Source organism: Talpa europaea (genome assembly GCF_964194135.1).
Source record: "Talpa europaea genome assembly, chromosome: 1".
In the NCBI taxonomy this organism is placed as follows: domain Eukaryota; kingdom Metazoa; phylum Chordata; class Mammalia; order Eulipotyphla; family Talpidae; genus Talpa; species Talpa europaea.
Genome location: NC_140073.1, coordinates 9,035,955 through 9,056,713, shown reverse-complemented (window position 1 = coordinate 9,056,713; position 20,759 = coordinate 9,035,955). Strand labels below are relative to the sequence as shown.

The 20,759-nt window shown below is 40.1% G+C and overlaps 1 protein-coding gene across 1 annotated transcript; it reads right to left on the bottom strand.

Annotated features, from left to right (window-relative positions):
• Positions 1 to 12,889: 12,889 nt before the first annotated feature.
• LOC311170828 (olfactory receptor 10W1-like) lies at positions 12,890 to 14,125 on the bottom strand (the record flags this gene model as incomplete). Its single annotated transcript, XM_084233280.1, has 1 exon — positions 12,890 to 14,125. Exon 1 carries the CDS (start codon positions 13,832 to 13,834, stop codon positions 12,890 to 12,892), a length of 945 nt encoding a protein of 314 aa, XP_084089406.1. The 5' UTR covers positions 13,835 to 14,125.
• Between the last annotated feature and the right edge of the window lie 6,634 nt (positions 14,126 to 20,759).

Here is a 20,759-nt window from a genome sequence, read left to right as displayed (position 1 = left end):
AAGTCTTGCTATTTCTTGGCACATCACTCTTAGGATTTGTATTAAGTATCCCAGGCATATAAACTTATTACTGTTTATTTTATTTGCAGGAATGACTCATTACGTGGAAACAGCTACAAGTAAGACCGGTTGCAGGTGGCAACTGCTTCTTCCCAGAGCTACTTGTCCTGGTATTGGAAATGGAGACATCACCTCGGGATCTGGTGTCACTGTTTCCTGTTCTTGCCTTGACACCTTGACACCCGTGGATTCCTCTGAACTGGCAACCTCTCTGTGTTAATTATGACACTTCAATTCCTGCAGGAGAATTAGAATACTTTTTGCAATTTTCCTGATTTCTCAACTATATTTTCTCAAACTTTGGACTTAAAATAATTTTTTTTTTTTTTTTGAGAAATGCTGGGCAGGAATTCCCACATGGAAATTCTTCTCCCACCACTGGGACTGACCCTTTCTTTCACTGGCCACTTAAATAGAAACTGTTCTTTCTTCCCCATGGAGTAACAATTCACCCTCTTCCTTTTGAGTTTCAAGTAAATTTTCTGTATGGTTTGTGGCATTCAATAAGAATGAAAGGAGGCATGGAAACGCAGTTGCAAAATTTCCTTTTGTTGGGCCCACCACACGGTGTACATTTAATTGCTTCATTCTGTTCTGATGTGATTTGGCCTGGGTGTGGAGAAGCAGCCTGCCAGTCAGAGTTTCGCATCTTTTCTCCAGCTTGTAGCTGGAGACCAACATGTTTTTAATATGCGATAAAGCCGTGACCACAACTAGAATAAGAAACACTTAGTACTTCTTTTCCAAGCCTCAAATGTAGTTTTGAAGAGAAAAGAAAGTGACCGAAACAAAAAGCTCTAACCTGGGAAAAACATGAGAAGTTGGGAGGATTGTGCTGTGATGATGGGAGGTTATGTGCCTTATGGTTGTTTCCTTAAGGGATAAACCTCAGATTCCTTATGGAAACAAACATCTTTCCCTTCATAAGAGTAAATGGGTCTCCCTGGTGGTGCAAGGGGTTAAGCACAGCACTATGAAGCTATCTGCAGCCTCTGCAGGCCGAATTTGACCCCCAGCCAGGCAGGGAGCAACCCACAGGGCACAGTAGACCCTCTCCTGTCTCACCTGCTGCTCCCCTCAGCAAGTGTATTTCAGTAGGTCCCCCTATTCTGCTCCCCACTCTGTCTCTGGTGAATCCTTTCACCACCACCCCCCCCCCCCCCCCCCCCGCCTGTGTCCCAGGTCTTGTATGCATAAATAAATAAATCTTAAAAAAAAAGAGTAAATGGTCTTATTTAACATAAATTGCTTAAATTAATCAATTACTTAAAATGCATAAAATAATAAAGAAGAAAAAATGGTCCATCATTCTACAAGCACAGAACATAGCTGCTAACTTTCTGTTGTATTTCTAGTCATTATTATGCATGTGTTTTTTATAAACTTGTGCTGCTATTATAAATGCAGTGTTTGCTTTTATCACTTACAGTTTCAGTGATAAACATTCCTCCTTGTGATTAAATATTAATTCAAATATAATTTCCAAAACATACGAAGAACTCCTACCATTCAGCAAACAAAAACAAACCACCCAATCAAAAAAAAGGGCAAAAGACCTAGATATTTCTCCAAAGAGGACATTCAGACGGCCCTCAGGCACAGGAAAAGTGCCCAACAGCTCTAATTGTTTTTTTACAAATACAATTTTTTTAAATATATTCAAGAAGACAAATGTTGAAATTGGTTAACAAAAATCAGGACTGAATATTAACTAGTGCCATTAAAGTGGCAGTAGCAAATATAAAACACAAAAGTTACTTAGACTTTATAAATGACAAATCTTCACTAAGAAGGGCTATGGTTTGGTCTCTGCTGGGGCAGATGTGGACTCTTGAGGGGTTTTAGCCTCTTCTGGTACAGCGACAGGTCCTGCCTCAGTAGCAGTGATATCAGGCAGGGTAGGGGCAGCTTGTGGAGTGGAACTGGCTCCTGTCTGACTGAGGGTGGACTCAGTCTCAGAGGCCGAGGTTTCTTGACTGGAGGGAGCCAGCATCTGCTAGACTAGGTTTGAGGTCAGCTTGAATAGGCATAGCCTCTTCTTCTGTTTCCATTTCTATTTCCTGACTTTGAACTTCCTCACCTTCTTCTACCATAGCAGGGGGTAGCCCAACAGCACTAACTGCAAAGGAAATGCAAATCAAAACTGCAAGGGGCTGTCCCCTCAGCCCTGTGAGAGTGGCCTCTGTCAAGAAGATTAGGAATGACAAATGTTGACAAGGAAGTGGAGAAAAAGGAACACTCATTCACTGCTGGTGGGTGGGAAACAGTATGGAGAGCCTTAAAAAAAATAAGGAAAATGCCATATGATTCGGCAATACTACTTCTAGGTTTTTACCAAAAGAATATAAAAACACTGACAGGGGAGAATTTCTGCACTTCTGTGTTCAGAGCAGCACAACCCACAATAGTCGAGCGGTGGAAACCACCTAGATTGGGGGGTTGACAGCTGACTGGTTAAAGAAATCATACTCCTATATTGATAGTTATGTAAACGATTGGCAAATAAATACAATTTGGAAAAAAAAGAAGGAACAGCAACCGTGAAGCCAGAGCACGCTGCGGTGGGAGGAACAGTGGCTCCACCTGCTGGTGGATCTATGAACAGCAGCACAGGACGAGGCAGGGAAGGACCAATTGCCGAGGCCGAGAGCTTGGCCCCCCCCCACGCAGGCCGCACTGCAGTAACAGGGAGCATCTTCCCTGCGCCCGCGCTCCGGCACACAGTAGGTGCTTCATCAGTGAGTGCGACCTGCCGACCACTTCCTGGCATGGCAGAATGAAAGAAAACCAAGGATGCTGCATAGGATGTGTGGATGCAGGAAATGAATGCACCAAATCAGCTCTTGCTTGCCACACATTTGTATCTAAAACAACCCCAAAGTGTTTCTCTGGGTAAAATATGTCTATGAATTGTCCTTAATTAAGGCATGTTTTACGGGATGGATGGATATCTTGTCTTTTCAGGAGGCGGGCTGTGTAAAGGGAGCGACCTTTATTCAGTGTGTGTGTGTGTGTGTGTGTGTGGGGGGGTGCACTGGTGGGGGGCGCAGGTAGATCAGGCTGCAGCAGCCCCACTGCGAGGTGCGAGGACCAGGTGGGACCCGACTGCTTGAAGCGGGGCTCGGGCAAGCATGTCTCCTGCAGAGCGAGAACAGAAAGCTGTTGCTCGGTTAGGTGAATCAAAACAGGGATTTTAAGTTTGGTTTCTGACTTGGTGTGACCTATGTGGAATTGCTTCCAATGACGGTGCTTGCAAATTAATTCACTGTGGAGGGTATAGTATGTTTTTCCTTGGGCACCTTTATGAATGGCATACTCGTCTGTAGATACTTACCTGCAAATATTCCTGGTGACAAACACAGACAGATGTTTCTGGTGGAATTTTTTTTTTTTTTGCTCTGGTATTTTTAATCCAAATGATACGGGTTAATTCTTTGCTTGTATTTAATTTAACTAAAGAGCTGTCTGGTTCTAGATATTTTCAAGAGACAAATATTTTGTTCACTTTTTGAGTAAATATGCTTATTGAAAAACACCTGTGGAGCAATCCATGAATCCTAAGTATACAGCTTGATTTATTTTTTACACAGTATTAAAATGCATCATTTTAATACAAAGAAAGCAATTTGTCCACAAAGACTCTGTGTTGCTTCATGATGGATCACGGTACATAATTCAAGACTGGGTGGGCCTCCCCTGGTGGCGCAGCGGTTGAGCGCTGGGCTGCGAAGCTGCCTGCAGCCTCTGCAACACCGATTCGATCCCCGGCTACCGGCGAGGGTCCCACATGGCGCGCAGAACTCTCCTGCCACCCGCTGCTCCCCTCAGCAGTGTACTTCTGTCCTTCTGCCTGCTCTGCTCCCCGCTCTGGCTCTGGTGAATTCTCACACCCTCCCGCGCTTCTGACTGTACCCAGTGCTTGTATAAATAAATAAATAAATCTTAAAAAAAAAAAATTCAAGACTGGGGAAGTTACAGTATAAAATCTAGTTTGAAAAATGAAGTGATAAGTTATATTTTTACCCAAAATGGTTAATAAAATTGTTAAAAGCAAAAATATTTCAAAGAGAATTCCTGGAAACATACATTATATATAATACAAACATTAATATAATTGTGGAATTTTAAAATCACAAGGGGCGGGGCATAATTGGGAAATTGATAGGGAAAGATGGGAAAGTGAAAATATATTCATTTCTTCAAACTATGTAAGGAAATATTTTAGAAGCATTTTCATTTAAATGTGACTGGAGAAATATCTATTCAAACACATATTTTTGGATATTAACCTGTAAGGACAGGAAGGACACAGTGCAGGTTTTCTGATCCAGCAGACCAGGTAAAGAAGGAGTCCTAGACAACACAAAAAAGGAAAACTACAGGCCAATCTCCTTAATGAACACTGATGCAAAAATCCTCAATAAAATTTTAGCTATCAGAATCCAACAATGTATCCATAAGATAATTCACCACGACCAAGTAGGATTCATTCCAGGGACACAAGGATGGTTTAACATCCGAAAAATCAATCAACGTTATCCAACACATCAACAAAAAGAAATATAAAAACCATATGATAATATCAATAGATGCTGAGAAAGCTTTCGACAAAGTGCAACACCCATTCATGATAAAAGCCCTTGAAATCCTTGGGATACAAGGAACATACCTCAACATCATAAAGGCCATCTATGACAAGCCAACAGCCAGTATCATTCTCAATGGTGAAAAGCTGAAAGCAATTCCATTAAGATCTGGAACAAGACAAGGATGTCCACTCTCACCACTGCTTTTCAATATAATACTGGAAGTCCTAGCCAGAGCAATAAGACAAGAGAAAGACATCCAAGGAATCCAAATAGGAAAAGAAGAAGTCAAACTATCACTATTTGCAGACGATATGATATTATACATAGAGAACCCCAAAAACTCCACAGAAAAGCTAATTCAACTCATCAATCAGTTCAGTAAAGTGGCAGGATACAAAATCAACACGCAAAAGTCAGTAGCCTTCCTATACACAAACAATAAATCTGAAGAAGAAGAAATAAAAAAACCCATCCCTTTTGTTATTGAAACAAAAAAAATCAAATATTTGGGAATAAATCTAACAAAAGAGGTAAAGGACCTATACAAAGAAAACTATAAAACACTGTTAAAAGAAATAGAAGAAGACACAAAGAAATGGAGAGACATCCCCTGCTCATGGATTGGAAGAATAAACATTATTAAAATGGCCATCCTTCCAAAAGCAATATACAGATTCAATGCTATTCCAATCAAAATTTCAATGTCATTCTTCAAAGAAATAGAACAATTATTGATGAAATTCATATGGAATCACAAAAAACCCCGAATAGCCAAAGCTCTCCTGAAAAAAAAAGAAGGGAATGGAGGCATCACACTCCCAGACTTCAAACTATACTACAAAGCCATAATCATCAAAACTGCATGGTATTGGAACAAGAACAGACATACAGACCAAGGGAATCGAATAGAAAATCCAGAAATAAACCCACAGATTTATGGTCAACTAATCTTTGACAAAGGAGCAAAGAATATGCATTGGAACAAAGAAAGTTTGTTCAATAAATGGTGCTGGGAAAACTGGGTCGCTACATGCAAAAGAATGAAGCTTGACCACTACCTCACACCATACACAAAAATCAACTCAAAATGGATTAAAGAACTAGACATAAGACCTGAAACCATAAAATATATAGAAGGAAATATAGGCAAAACACTACGTGATTTGCACATCAAAGACATCTTTACAGACACATCACCCAAAGCAGTGATAGTGAAGGCAAAGCTAAACAGCTGGGACTACATCAAATTAAAGAGCTTTTGCACAGCAAAAGAGACAATAACAAAAACAAAGAGAAACCCCACCAACTGGGAGAACATTTTTGCACCCAACACTAATGATAAAGGACTGATCACAAAAATCTGCAAAGAGCTGATGAGACTCAACAACAACAAAGAAAATAATCCAGTCAAAAAATGGGCAGAAGAGCTAAAAAGAAACTTCTCTGAAGAGGAAATGCAAATGGCCAACAGGCATATGAAAAAATGTTCAACATCACTTGTCATCAGGGAAATGCAAATCAAAACTACCATGAGATACCATCTTACACCAGTGAGAATGGCACATATTAAAAAAACTAGCAACAACAAATGTTGGCGAGGGTGTGGAGAAAAAGGAACTCTTCTGCACTGTTGGTGGGAGTGCAAACTGGTCCAACCACTGTGGAAAGCTGTGTGGAGATTTCTGGACCTACTAAACATAGAGCTTCCATATGATCCAGCAATTCCACTCCTAGGTATTTACCCAAAGGTCACAGAAACATCAATTCCAAAGAACACCTGCACCCCTATGTTTATAGCAGCACTGTTTACAATAGCTAAGCTTTGGAAACAACCCAAATGCCCAAAAATAGATGACTGGATCAAGAAGATGTGGTACATATATACCATGGAATATTACTCAGCATTCAAAAAAGATAAACACATGCAATTTGCAGCAACATGGATGGCGCTGGAAGGGATCATGCTCAGTGAAATAAGCCAAAAAGAAAAAGAAAAATACCGGATGGTCTCACTCATAGCAGGAATCTAGAAAACTTAAATAAGGGACCAGGAAAATGAATATAAGAAAGTGAAAATCAAAATCAACAAAAAACTATGAACCAGAGACACTTTTAGGGGGGCGGGGGCGGGAGGGGAGGGATTGGGGTCAGAATGGGGGGGCTGCAATTGTATGGGGAATATAACAATAAAATTTATAAAAAAAATAAATATTAATACTGATTAAATGTTAAAAAAAAAAAGGAGTCCTAGAGAGTCCTCGGTGGGTTTTGTAGGCTTTTTATTTAGATTTACCAGGCATATGGCAGGCAGGGGTGCTGGGGGGCCGGGAGGCTGGCAGGCCTCCCAGCCCCCAGCAAATCCTCACTCTATCTGGGCTCTCTGGTGTTCTCTCTGCTTCTCTTCTTCTTCTCTCGGCTTCTCCGCTCCTCTTGGCATCCCCATGATGCCATCCTTAAAAGCTCAGTCTTAGCTCAGGTGAATCCCATCTACTTATGCCCACACCCTACTCCAGGTGCCCGCCATCAGGCATGCATTCGGGACCGCAGGATTCCGTCATCTATCCTGATGGCGGGAGGGCAGAAAATCCTGATACTTTTTACCTTCCCCTACGTAACCATCAACTGAACGAATGCCACAAACTCACTCCAAATGACCTGATTTAAAGCAATTAATACAGTAGTAAGATAAAATGAGAAGAGATTTCAGTAAAATAATTATAATTATCATATAGACAGGACCAAATAAAGTAGGTCTTGGATGGGTCTTGACTTAGAAGAACATTGAAAAATGTTTTTCAATTTTCAAGATGAAAAATGATTCCATCTTGAATATCAAATGTACAGAATAGTACTGAAATGGGAACATTTTCAGTTTGGTGAAATTGCTTGGTACAAATCAGACTGCATCTGTGGATAAAGCAAGACCTGTTTGTGTTGGAGGATTCGACAAGTCACAATTAGGGTGATTTCCAGGAAAAGCTCTCACGCATATCCAAAGTGAGGCTATAAATTACTGAAAAACCAGACACATTTGAGTTTATATACACAAATCAGGGTTTTTTCCTTTCCATGTCCCCCCCTTCAAAGGGTTTTCAATTACTTTAATGGCATCACCTTCATCAAACCATTTTTGATGCTCCTCTAGGGATTATTTTCAAAGACTGCACATTTTCTTAAATATCAACAGTTGTGCCATATATTTACATTTTGAGGATATTTTTCCTTTTTTTCTTAGTAGCAAAACATTTGAGAGGAAATGCAGTGAATAGACTAGTTGTCACAGTTTGCACTGCTGAGTTTGATCACAGTTGAGTTGGTGAGGCTTATCTTGGGCGGTAGAAACATACATTTTCTTCTGCTTTTTTGTAATAGAAAAATAAACATTATCATTGCTATTAGGTTTATCATTCAAAACATTGTAAAGTCAGGAATAGACACAGTGCAGGTTTTCTGATCCCATGCAGACCGGGTAAAGGAGGAGTCAGAGTCCTCAGTGGTTTTATGCAAGTCTTTTATTGGGATTTAGCGGGTACACGGCAGGCAGGGGTGCTGGGGGGCCGGGAGGCTGGCAGGCCTCCCAGCCCCCAGCAAATCCTCACTTTATCTGGGCTCTCCGGTGATCTCGGCTTCTCTCTCGGCTTCTCTCTCGGCTTCTCTCTTGGCTTCTCTCTCGGCTTCTGCTGGTGTCCCCATGACGCCGCCCTTAAAAGCCCAGTCTTAGCCCAGGTGAATCCCATCTACCTGTGCCCACACCCTACTCCAGGTGCCCGCCATCAGGCATGCATTCAGGACTGCAAGGATCCATCATCTATCCTGATGGTGGGAGGGCAGAAAAGCCTGACATTTTTCCTTACCCTGCAAATGTGTAGCATGTGAAAATTTCTATTGCGTTCCTGTTTTTGATCACAAGATCAAGTAATTGATTCTGCTTTTCAACACTTTAGGCCATGCACCTTGAACTGACCTTTGACACAGACAAAATGTCTGATCATTTTGAGAATTTTCACCTGGGTAATGGGTGCGATGTTGATTGCTTCTAAACAAGTTTTTAATAGCTATTTTCCCTGTGCTGGTGCTTTTATTTCAAGTTCAAAGGAACTTGGTGAAAATAAATTTCTCTATTCTGAGTCTGTATCATCTTAGTGTATGGTCTGGGGCATTCAAAACTTCCTTTTTGTATCACCTAACAGTCCAGACAAATCCACGGCTGTATTTCTTATTCTAAGCCTTCTACTTCCCTCCACAAAGGTGTTCTCAGCAAACTTTCCAACCCTGTTATCATCACTATCCACGATTAAGGAATTCACCTTCCTACTTGGGGATCTGATGCTTAAAACAATTCCTGGCAATAAGAGTGTGATAGACATTTCAATCAAGGCTGTATTTGCTACCCACAAGGGCTCCTGTCTTCACTGCTGTATCATGACCCAAATTGATTGGATCTGAACTGAATTGAATTATTTTGTTGTTATATCCCATGTCCTTTCAATGTTCCTTGACAATTTCTACAGTCCAATTATGTTGCAATTACTTTAGCCCCTTCATAGATTGGGGTTTTGTCAGCCGGATGATTATTTTGTTTCTCTTTCTTTGAGGGAGGCCTTGAGTGAGATGGATTCAGTTGATAAATGGGTGTGGTGGGAATTTTGAAAGGAAAGGCACAAAACCCAAGTTTTATACTAGCTTTACAATTATTAGATACGTAATTCTGGGTAATTCAACTATTTTACTGCTTTTTCCCCTGGATCTGTAAAAGTGGAGAGTATTACTCTGATAACTCCTTTGTTTTCTACAATTCGGCATTGATACGTGTGAAGAATCTTCCTCATGTTAAAGCATCAAAGAAACATGTATGTTTTATTTTTAGATATGAAATAAAAGCCAAATCAAAGAAATGAAGTCTCTTGAGATGCTATCTTACCACTTTGAAATTTGCTTCATTCCATCAGCCATCTAAAGAAATTCACTAAAGGGCAGGTGAACGCTTTGACTGCTTCTGCCGTAGAGGCTAGAGGAGCTCTTCCAGTGAGTGCAGAGACCTTTACAGAGTACAATGGAATGAGGAGCCACGAGCTCTGTGTTCTGCAGATTCTCCTGATAACAACAAATAGATGATATATCACACCCCTGTAATATCCAGACGAGAACGGACAAGTGTCCTCTGCGTACTAATGTTCAGAAGAAGAGGCATCTCATAGAAATTTGTGATAAAGTGGAGTAGGGTGAGAGGGACATCCTTTTGAAAGGATGATTATAAGGTCAGGAACAGGACACAGTGCAGGTTTTCTGATCCCATGCAGACCGGGTAAAGGAGGAGTCAGAGTCCTCAGTGGTTTTTTGCAGGTCTTTTATTGGGGTTCAGTGGGTATGTGGCAGGCAGGGGTGCTGGGGGGCCGGGAGGCTAGCAGTCCTCCCAGCCCCAGCAAATCTTCACTCTATCTGGGCTCTCTGGCATTCTCTGCTTCTGCTTCGGGCTTCTTCTCTTTCGGCTTCTACTGGCGTTCCCGTGACGCGGCCCTTAAAAAAGCACAGTCTTAGCACAGGTGTACCCACTTCAGGTGCCCGCTATCAGGCATGCATTCAGGATCACAGGGCTCCCTCATCTATCCTGATGGCGGGAGGGCAGAAAAGCCTGATTTTTTACCTTACCCTACAATGATACAGTGGAATAATCCTAAATAAAGTTCTGAATGAGAAGATCTGTCTCTTCCTTAACAATAGGCAATAGATTCAGATCAATGCACTCAGAGTCCAGTCTTGCTGGAGTTAGTCAGATTATTTTGTGTCCTTTATAAACTCTCTTTAAAATTAATGGGTCCCCAAAATGAGGCATTTCCCCATGGATGGTTCCATGATTTGACAATTGTGCTGCTATGTGCATAGACATACATAAATCATTTCATATTAGAGTTTTCACATTTTTAAGATAGCTGGACCACCCAGGATTTCCATTATTATTTTCTTTTTATCCCATCATCTTTTTTTTTATTTAAAAAAATTTTATATATATTTTACATCATTGTTCATTCTTTTTTGAAAGATTTTTTATTTTTTATTTTTTAATTTTATTTTATATAATTCTTATATCATTTTTCATTTTTGCACAATGTATGCATTTTCATTTTGGTTATATTCCCCATAATTCTCACCCCCCTTATTTTGAACCCCTCTAATCCCTCCTCTGCTCCCCCTACCCCTGGTAGTGTGTCTCTGGCTTATAGTTGCTTGATGATTTTGATTTTTTCTTTATTATAGTTATTCTTTTTCCTGGTCCCTTATTTAGGTTTTCTAAATTCCTGCTATGAGTGAGACCACCTGGTATTTTTCTTTTTCTTTCTGGCTTATTTCGCTGAGCATGATCCCTTCTAGATCCATCCATGTTGCTGCAAACTGCATGTGTTTATCCTTTTTTGATTGGTGAATAATATTCCATGGTGTATATGTACCACATCTTCTTGATCCAGTCACCTATTTTTGGGCATTTGGGTTGTTTCCATAGCTTAGCGATTGTAAATAGTGCTGCTATACACATAGGGGTGCAGGTGCCCTTTTGAATTAATGTTTCTGTGTCCTTTGGGTAAATACCTAGGAGTGGAATTGCTGGATCATAATACTACATGACATGCACCTCAAAAACATCTTTACAGACACATCACCCAAAGCAGTGATAGTGAAGGCAAAGATAAACAGCTAGGACTACACATCACATTAAAGAGCTTCTGTACAGCAAAAGATACAGTAACCAAAACAAAGAAACACCCCACCGAGTGGGAGAAAAGCTTTGCACATAAAGGACTGATCACAAAAATCTACAAAGAGCTGATGAGACTCTATAAAAACAATGTAAATAATCCAGTCAAAAAGTGGGCAGAAGAGCTAAAAAGAAACTTCTCCAAAGAGGAAATGCAAATGGCCAACAGGCATATGAAAAAATGTTCAACATCACTTGTAATCAGGGAAATGTAAATCAAAACTACAATGAGGTACCATCTTACACCAGTGAGAATGCCATATATTAAAAAAAAGTAGCAACAACAAATATTGGCGAGGATGTGGAGAAAAAGGAACTCTTCTGCACTGCTGGTGGGAGTGCAAAATGGTCCAACCACTATGGAAAGCTGTGTGGAGATTCCTCAACCACTAAAGATAGAGCTTCCATTATTATTTTCTTAAGAAACATCATACCTTTTTTTCCAAAGAGGCTGCACCAACTTGCATTCCCACTACAATAGATGCAAGTTCAATAAAAAATATTAATAGAGAAAATATTGTGCCATAAGTATGTAACATAACTATCTTTGTATAAATGTAAGTATTGATGATACAGAGTAAGCACCTAATGACATTAATGGGATATTACTAATAACTAGTATTTGAAAACAAACTTTTAAGGCTATGTAATATTATTTAACACAACAATTATTTAGCCAACACTTTATAGGAGGAAAGTTGGATTATTAATGTATTTTCATTTTTATGTAAAATATTGTAACAAACAATCTGTATCTGATTCTCCTCTTTTTGCCCCCTCGAGGCCCATCTCTGTCTTGTCCTTCCCCAAAGGACAACGTCTGAGAACTCTATCACCAACCTTCCCTGTTCTCTTGCTCCCATTTGGGTTGTGCCAATGGGAGGTGAGATCAGAAATGGGATAATACAAGTAGAGAAAGGTTGGGGTATTTATCTCTTTGATCTCTCCTTCCATGGCCACAGTTCTGCCAATAGTTTTTTCCTCCCCTAAAGTTACAGTCCTCCCAAGTGGTTTTTCTTAGATCTATTTCTCATACATCTATTTCTCATTGGTCTCTGATAATACAGTACAATCTTTTGTCTGTGGTGTCTGGGAGATAATGACTTCCTGTTATTGTTAGTCTGTAGTGTGTTGTCACCTCTTATTGGTTTCCTTACTCATACTTCTACAAATAATCTCTTTATTGCATTTATTTCTATGGGGTGAGCCCTCTGTTTCCGGCTGTTGACTGAAATGCAGTCTTGCTGATGAAGTCCCGAGATGTAGTCTTACTTGCATATACTTATACTTTGATTAAATTTTTGTTTATTTGTTAATTTTTCTCTAAAAGATAAACTACTGACTAAAGTAGTAGAAACATTTGAAAAGTCTCTGTACACATGATATCCAAATGGCTGTACCATTGTTTTAAGATCAGTTTTAACATCAACTGAGAGAAGTCCCAGTTGTGTGAGGATTATACTTGCTGGAATCAATCTGATATCCTCCCTTAGTTGTTGTGGGAGAAGTAATTCCTGGTAAGAACTCTCCCTATGGCCCCCTTCATCTCATTGTTCCTCAGGGTATAGATAAGTGGGTTGAGCAGTGGGGTTCCCAGTGTGTACACCAGTGAGACGAACTGGTCATGGTTGGGGTTGTAGCTGGAATTAGGGCGCAGATACATGAAGGCACAGCAGCCATACTGCAGCAAGACCACCATGAGGTGGGAGGAGCAGGTGGAGAAGGCCCGGTGGCGGCCAGCTGCCAAGTGGATCTTGAGCACAGTGGTCACAATGAAGCCGTAGGAGGTGGCGATGAGGAAGAAAGGCACAGCAATGGCTAGCGTGGCTGCCACCAGCACTGACTGCTCGTGGATGTGGCTCTTGGCACAAACGAGACGCATCACTGGTGGCACATCACAAAAGAAGTGCTGGATACCCCGAGTCCTGCAGAATGGCAGACAGAAGATGAAGACCACCAGCTGTAAGGACAGGAACAAGCCGATGACCACAGAGGCTACAACCAGGCGGACACAAAGAGTTAGGGTCATGATGAGGGGGTATTGCAAGGGGTGGCAAATAGCAAAGTACCGGTCATAGGCCATGACAGCCAAGAGGAAGCAGTCAGCACTGCCGAGTCCAATAAAGAAAATCATCTGGGTGGCACAGCCTAACAGGGTGACGGTCTTGTCTGACTGTAGGAGGTTGGCCATGATGTGGGGCACCACCACCGCAGTGTAGCATAGTTCTATGCCTGAGAGGCTGCCTAGGAAATAGTACATGGGTGTGTGTAGACGGGCTTCTGTCTGCATGGCCACCACGATGAGGACATTGCCAGTGATGACCAATGCGTAAACGAGACAGACTCCAAGGAAGGACAAGACACATAGCTCTGGGTGGGAGGGATAGGCCAGAAACACAAATTCCATCAATACCGAGTGGTTTTTCCAGGTCATCGAGCTAATAATTTTTTTTTTTTTCCTGTTGAGAGTTACAAAGACAGAAGAAGAATCAGACTCACAATATATTCTCTTTCTGGGCTATGAATCTGATCTAATTAGGGCTGGATGAGAAAGCAGAAAGATAAGAATTAGTTCATTAATTTTCCTTGACATTTTACCATATTTCTTCAGTAGTTAGAAAATATGTAGCTTATTTTCTAACTACTAAGAATTGGGCCAAATTATGTAAGAGACTATTAGAAAAGAGAGAGAGAAAGAAAGTTGGTGGAATTTCCAAGTTATTTTTAGAAGTGCAAGGAAAGTTAAATTCAGTAATTACATAAGAAAATGTCAGAGGATTTTTGGGAATTCTTGGGAACAGGGACCCCAAGAGGTCTTTGAGTGAGGGTAGACAGCTGTCCTCTCTCCTTCCCTCGCTCCCTCCCTTGCTCCCTCTTTCTCTCCTTCCCTCCATTCTTTCTCCTTCCTCTCTTCCTCTCTGCTATTTATTTGCATGCAATGCCTCCTAAAGGATCGACTAAGGAATATATGGATGTAACACTGAAAAGCGAGTGATTTGATTAAAAATGAAGAAATTGATATCCACAGCACAAAGAGCTGACGTAGACTTGAAATTCACAGTGTCAGGGATATCCCCCCATACCAAAGCCCCCCAACTCCTGGTTTCTTAACCCATATCTAATCAAAACGGGCTGGGTACTCAAAGGAAACAGGTATTTTTTTTTTCTTCTATCACAGGACTCCTCCTGGCCTACAGAATTATGGGAATATGTAATCATAGACTGTTAGATGTCTAAACACTCTTCCTATGATTTTGGGATGAACAGAAAGACTAAGCTAGTTTCCATTTATTTCTCTTCCCTCCTAAAATGCAAAAGTAAAACCCTGGAGAAGTCATCTAGCTTCCTTGAAAACCTTCTACTAAACACATGTATCAAGGGCAACCATTCTTCTTCTTTTCCAAAACAACTCATATTCAAGAAAGTAGAAAAAGGCAACAGTGAACTTGTTTCAACTAGTCTAATTTTTTCGTTACTATTCATGATAGACTTAGGAGAAAAACCTTAATCACAGCACATCTCCATAAAAATCATTCACATCAACCTACCAGGGGTCACAAACACAGGGAGGACTGTGAGTAAGGGCTCTGAAACATGAGGCATATCAAGGGCACAAAGCATTCTCTGTGGTTTTTCTGAAATCTAACAAGCAGGGTCCATCTCATTCCACCTCTTTCCTCTTCTGGACTTTGATATTATTTTGAATTATTTCTAAAGTCACCGACCATGGTCAACATCTTAGTGTAACGTGTGCAGGAGGGGCAATGTGTCACTGTGAAATCAATTTTGAAATTCAATAATGAGGTTTCAATAAGTTCATCTTCTTGTTCCAGGATGCTAAGCATTATATAATTTTTTGAGTCCTGGTTTCTTTATTTGAGTAGTGGGATAACAATTATTCTTATTTCTAAGGGTTGTTCTGGGGATTCAACTAGAGCATCAGGTAAAGTATCTATCACAATGCCTAGTTCACAGCCATAGCAGCCGATGACAGCTAGCCATCGTTATTATTTTTAAGTTCAAGGGTATCCATCCTTTCTTATTTGTGTTTTTTATTTTCATATCAGTAAGTCTACTGTTGTCAAAATTATGGGCATTCAATAAATATGTTGTTACAGATTAGTAAACTAAAAAACATAAATCATTGATTTTTTTCCACTTTCTAAGATTATTTCATAATCAAATTAGTTATTTGGGAGTCTTAATGGAAAGATATTGCCCTGACATTAGGGCTGCACTAGGGAAAAAATCCTGTCCCTCAGGAACAAAGCCTATGGAATGGAAAACAACTAAAGCAGGCCTGAGGCTAGTTGACAAATTATATTATTTTTTTAAATTTATTTTTTGAGGTCAGATCAGTTTACCGCATCATATTTGATTCAGAGGAATAGGTTCACATCTCCTGAGATATATAGCACCACAAACCCTACCCCAAGGAACCCATGCCCCTTTATTATATACCATGGGCCCCCTCCCCACTTTGCTTTGCCCACCCTCTCCTTCCATGACCATGTATGATGGAGAGCTTTGAAATTTGTGTGATAATGACTCCTGAGCATTTATAGTAATTCACACTCATATCATCTTAATGGTGCTCTCCAGGATCTGTCATAAAATATCTATAATAAAGTTGTCTATAGGTCATGGATTCTCAGCACTGAAAAAGTCTTCTGAAATCTACTTCAGTCCTCTCTTAGTCCTTGAATTCCCACTGTACCGGGTGACACGCTTCTCTAATACTCTTTCTTGTAAGTGGAAACCTGCCTCTTGCAGCTTCTACATATCCATTCTGTTCTCTACAGTGGGGCCATTTCTACATGACACACTTCAGGAACTACAGAGTTCTTATCACACAGCCCTAAGTTTTCTTCCCAATTTCCTCTTGCTGTTCTTCACATGACATAACAATCAGACTAGCCCACAAGTTTGTATTTATCACTTTGGTGGTCTTCTACTTGGGTTGTTATGAAGTTCCTTGTCTGATTAAACACTACCATATATATTTTATTTTGCACAAAACAAAACATCCTCCAAAATGCCTTAACATTTGTCCATTGCTTTAGTCTGGCATACAGAAGATCTTTAATCTGGCATTCAGAAAATCTTTATGTGTGACTCCATATCTCCACACCTTTCCTTCCTGAAGTCACTCACATTTATTTGTCATGAATTAAGTTCTGGGCATCACATAAAAATGATCAAAATGACATGTTTGAGCCCTAGTGGTTTTATATTACATTATATATAGAGAGAATACTCACTAATTTAAGAACCTGGCATATATACATATAATTGTGTATCTATATACTTCAAGCTGTGATTGAATGCTATAAAAATAGTTGTGCTATAAGTTTGTTTAACATGGGGTTCCAGTATCTCTGTAATTAGATTTTTCTAAAGGAAGTAATATTTAAGCTTAGATCTGAACAGGGATAGAAGTAGGCAGAACAGTGGAGTTCATATTCCAGATAGATAAAAGAGTAGTTCTTATGTTTTCAAGAAAGTGAAACATCAAGATATTATGATCTTGATAGTCCCAGTTCCTACTAAATATGTTTTATAGGACATAGGCCAGATAAGAGTTTTTCGGAATCATTTGGAGAAATCTGCCTCAGGCTGGCATCTGTTCACGAAGCCACACCCTTCTGAGTGTCTTCAGCTCACATCCCACATCATACTCCTATCCTCCTTCCTTCCTTCTCCAGCCAACCCAGCCTCAGTAGGCATAAATGTCATTAGAAACTAATCCATGTGCATTCTGGAAATACAGAGAGCATGAGTTGGATAAGCTCCACAGTTGTCTTGTTAGCATGATGTAAAAATGTATTAGTGCATTTGAAAATAATAAACCCAAGGTATAATCTCAATCCATTATTATAATAGCATTGTCTCCTGGGAGGATCCTCTCACATTAATTTCTGTTTCCCCTCATGTCTAATAGATTATAAATAACAACACTTTTTTAATGGAGTTGTGATGAGGTTAAATGAGATAAAGTATTTAGAACATTAGGTTTGATGAATGAATCCTACTAAATTGCATAATAAATGTTAATTCTTCCCTCTATTCTTTGAATCTATTAAGGGGATGCTATTAATAATATCTGCTTCGTAGCAGAGGATTAAGTGAGCTACCTTATAAAGAAAGGGTTTATATTAATTCTTAAATTTTATTAAAATTTGTATTAGTCATCCCATCAATATTCTTATGTTGAGATTAGTTATTGCACGTTTAATCCAAAGAATTGGGCTTGCAGATGAGTTCAGAGGAACATTGCAACCTGTAGGCTGACCGAGTTCTGAAATCCCGGAGTGTCTGCTTATAAAGTCATTTACTTCTCTTCTAATTCAGGGTCAGTTGGTGCCTGTTACATTGGGAAGCTGGAGCAACGTAGAAAGAAGACTTTCTCTTACCTTCAGCCTAAGAAGGGAGAGGGATATACTAAGCCAGCGTTCTTGGTTATATGCATAAATGACAGGGCATAGCAGTTTGTGTCCCACTGCTCTAGTGGGTAGGGAAGGGAGAACTGTGGGCTGGGAAGTCTCCCCAGTGGGACCTTAGTAATCATCCCAAATAAAAGCTGTGGAGGAGTAAATTGCTTTTATATCTAGGGTCTTGCCTCATAAGTTCCATCTCCCAGAAGAAGGTAGCATAGTGTTGCTTATCTCCACCTGTGTTGCCAGATAATTAGTCCAAACTAAAATGATCTGTTCTCTCGGGATCCCCCATCAATGAAGGCCTGGAGTATGCTTGTCAAAGTAAAGACCAGTATTAAATTTTTTAGCCACATTTTCAGTGCTTGAAATAACTTCCTGAGAAATGTGACATTCCCTAATAAGGCCATTTGAGCTTCCTGTTTCAAAGCGTTTACTCCCACCAGATTGTCATAACTGGGTTCAAACCGCATCCCAAATTACTACTGTCCTGGAGAAAGGAGATCATATTATAGGTTTTATCTGGGTTCCTGGACTCTGGCACAGTGCTGTCCATGAATATCCATAAATATTCATTAAATGTCTCACCTCTTTCTGGGCACCATTCTTTGTTTAACTCTCTTTTAGCAGAGACACTCCCATAGATTTTTTGCAAAATAACTTATTCCTTGAAAAGATGTGGGTTGGCCAAGTGCATACAAATATTTATATATCTGTGTGGGTGTGCATACCCCTGTGTCTCATTTGTTCAAAGGCAAGTCCTCTATGTAGGTCTGGAGTGATTAACACAGTGATTAACACAAACACTTTGATGTGTGTTTGTGTGTGCGTGTATGGGGGTGGTATCAGGACAGTCAGACTCCATCAGCCAGGCAGGATTGAGCTACTGGAGATATTCAAAGACTTGTGAAGTGTCTCCATAGTCCACAAATGGGAGAGAAAGGCAGTGGAGGGGCCAGTGCTGTTTCCTGACTTAAGTAGGCATCTAGAGAATGTATCATGGAGTAGGAAATTGCACAGGATGATTGCAGAAATGGCTCATTAGACAGTGTGTGTGTGTGTGTGTGTGTGTGTGTAGTTTTGTTACTATACATGTCAAAATACATATTATGACTTTATGTATTAGGTCATAAAAACTTTTTACCCTCTAAAGTATATCAGTTAGAGAATAGTATTGCAAGATTTTTTTTGGTCGGTAGGTGTCTTAGTTTGCCAGGGCCGTTGCTCTGACTTTAGGATGGCCTTGACCTGGCTTTGCATCTGGCTCCACCTACCTGCGAGATCATGGCACTGTTGGTGCCAAAGGTCCCAGTCTCACCTACATCCCACTCCTCTCCATCTTTACTCAGGGGAAAACACTTGGAGAAGTGAATGAAGGAAATGCAGATATTTGATTGACCAATAATGTATTTCTCATGCCCCATATTTTATAAAGCAAGCATCAGGAAACACTGAAGTGATGGATCAAGCACTTCATAGAATGAGTAATTTATTGCAGCAGTAATTCTACTTTTTCCCCTGACTTACAGGACTGTATTTAATTAATCCCAAAGAGAATTTGGGTGAAAAAAATCAAGTGTACTGGCATTCTTCCTTTAAGAAAACTGGTGTTTTTAAAGATCAAACTTAAAAACAAACATTTAATAAATTGAAGGATGTGAGTGGGGTTTTCAATTATCAATGCAGAAAAATCCCCTTGAAGTTCTTATACATGTCATCTTTTCAGGAACTTTCATGCCTTAGTTTAGATAAACACAAAGAAAAATAAGGAATTCATAGAGAGAGAGGTTTTGCAGAAGGTCACTGGGGATGTGGCCTAAATATTTGAAATCTAAGGATTATCAAGTGACCCAGGAAGATCAGTAAAAGTAAAGAGAAATAAACTCTGGTATCTTAAATGGGTCAATGTTAAAAGAATATTTGCATATCAAAGTGTTTGATATGCAAACTTTGGAGGCACCGTGTGTTTGTTTCAAGTGAGTCGTTCTTCATTCTTTGCAGAAGTTGAGTGGTATAGAGTGTGGTGCTGGGAACAACTGTTTCCTCAGTCACTGCCCAGGATTCTGATGCAGGGAGAGCATTAGTGTCATGTAGAAGGAACCAGGTTTGCACCTCAGCCTGGATTTGTTCATGCCACTATTTTGTTTATTTATTTATTTATTATTTTTTTTTTTTTAGAGAGGCATGTTTTTCTTTCTTTCTTTATTTGTTTGTTTGTTTGTTTTTGTTTATACATGCACTGGGTACAGTCAGAAGTGCGGGAGGGTGAGAGAATTCACCAGAGCCAGAGCGGGGAGCAGAGCAGGCAGAAGGACCGAAGGACACTGCTGAGGGGAGCAGTGGGCGGCAGGAGAGGTCTGCGCGCCATGTGGGACCCTCCTCCGGTGGCCGGGGAGCACCAGGGAACGAACCAGCGCTGCAGAGGCCGCGGGCAGCTTCGCAACCCAGCGCTCTACCGCTGCGCCACCGGGGAGGCCCTCATGCCACTATTTTGAATTAAGCGCTTTGTAGAGTTTTTTGATGGCTCAAACCCTTGTCCCTATTCTAGGAATTCACTGTCAAGATGAATAATGCAGTGGGTCCTTGACTGGGATGAGTGTGGACATATTCATCTACATATTCCATGCCTGCATGGCACATGCGCAAATTAATATAAGGTATCACATCAGTTGAAAAAAATAGTTGCTATGTAAGTCAACTCTGTTGTAAGCCAGCCACAAATTCTATTTATTAATCAACATTCCATAAGATATTCTATTCACATGGCTGAGACACCCAAGTTATTCGATCATAAATAAATAAATAAAAACTAATACGTAAACATGATTCTTTATGAACATGCTTTTTGAAGTTGACTTTTTTCTAAGTAAAAAAATACATTTCTATAAAGAAAGTATGGGAAAAGATGAAAATGGATAATGAAGG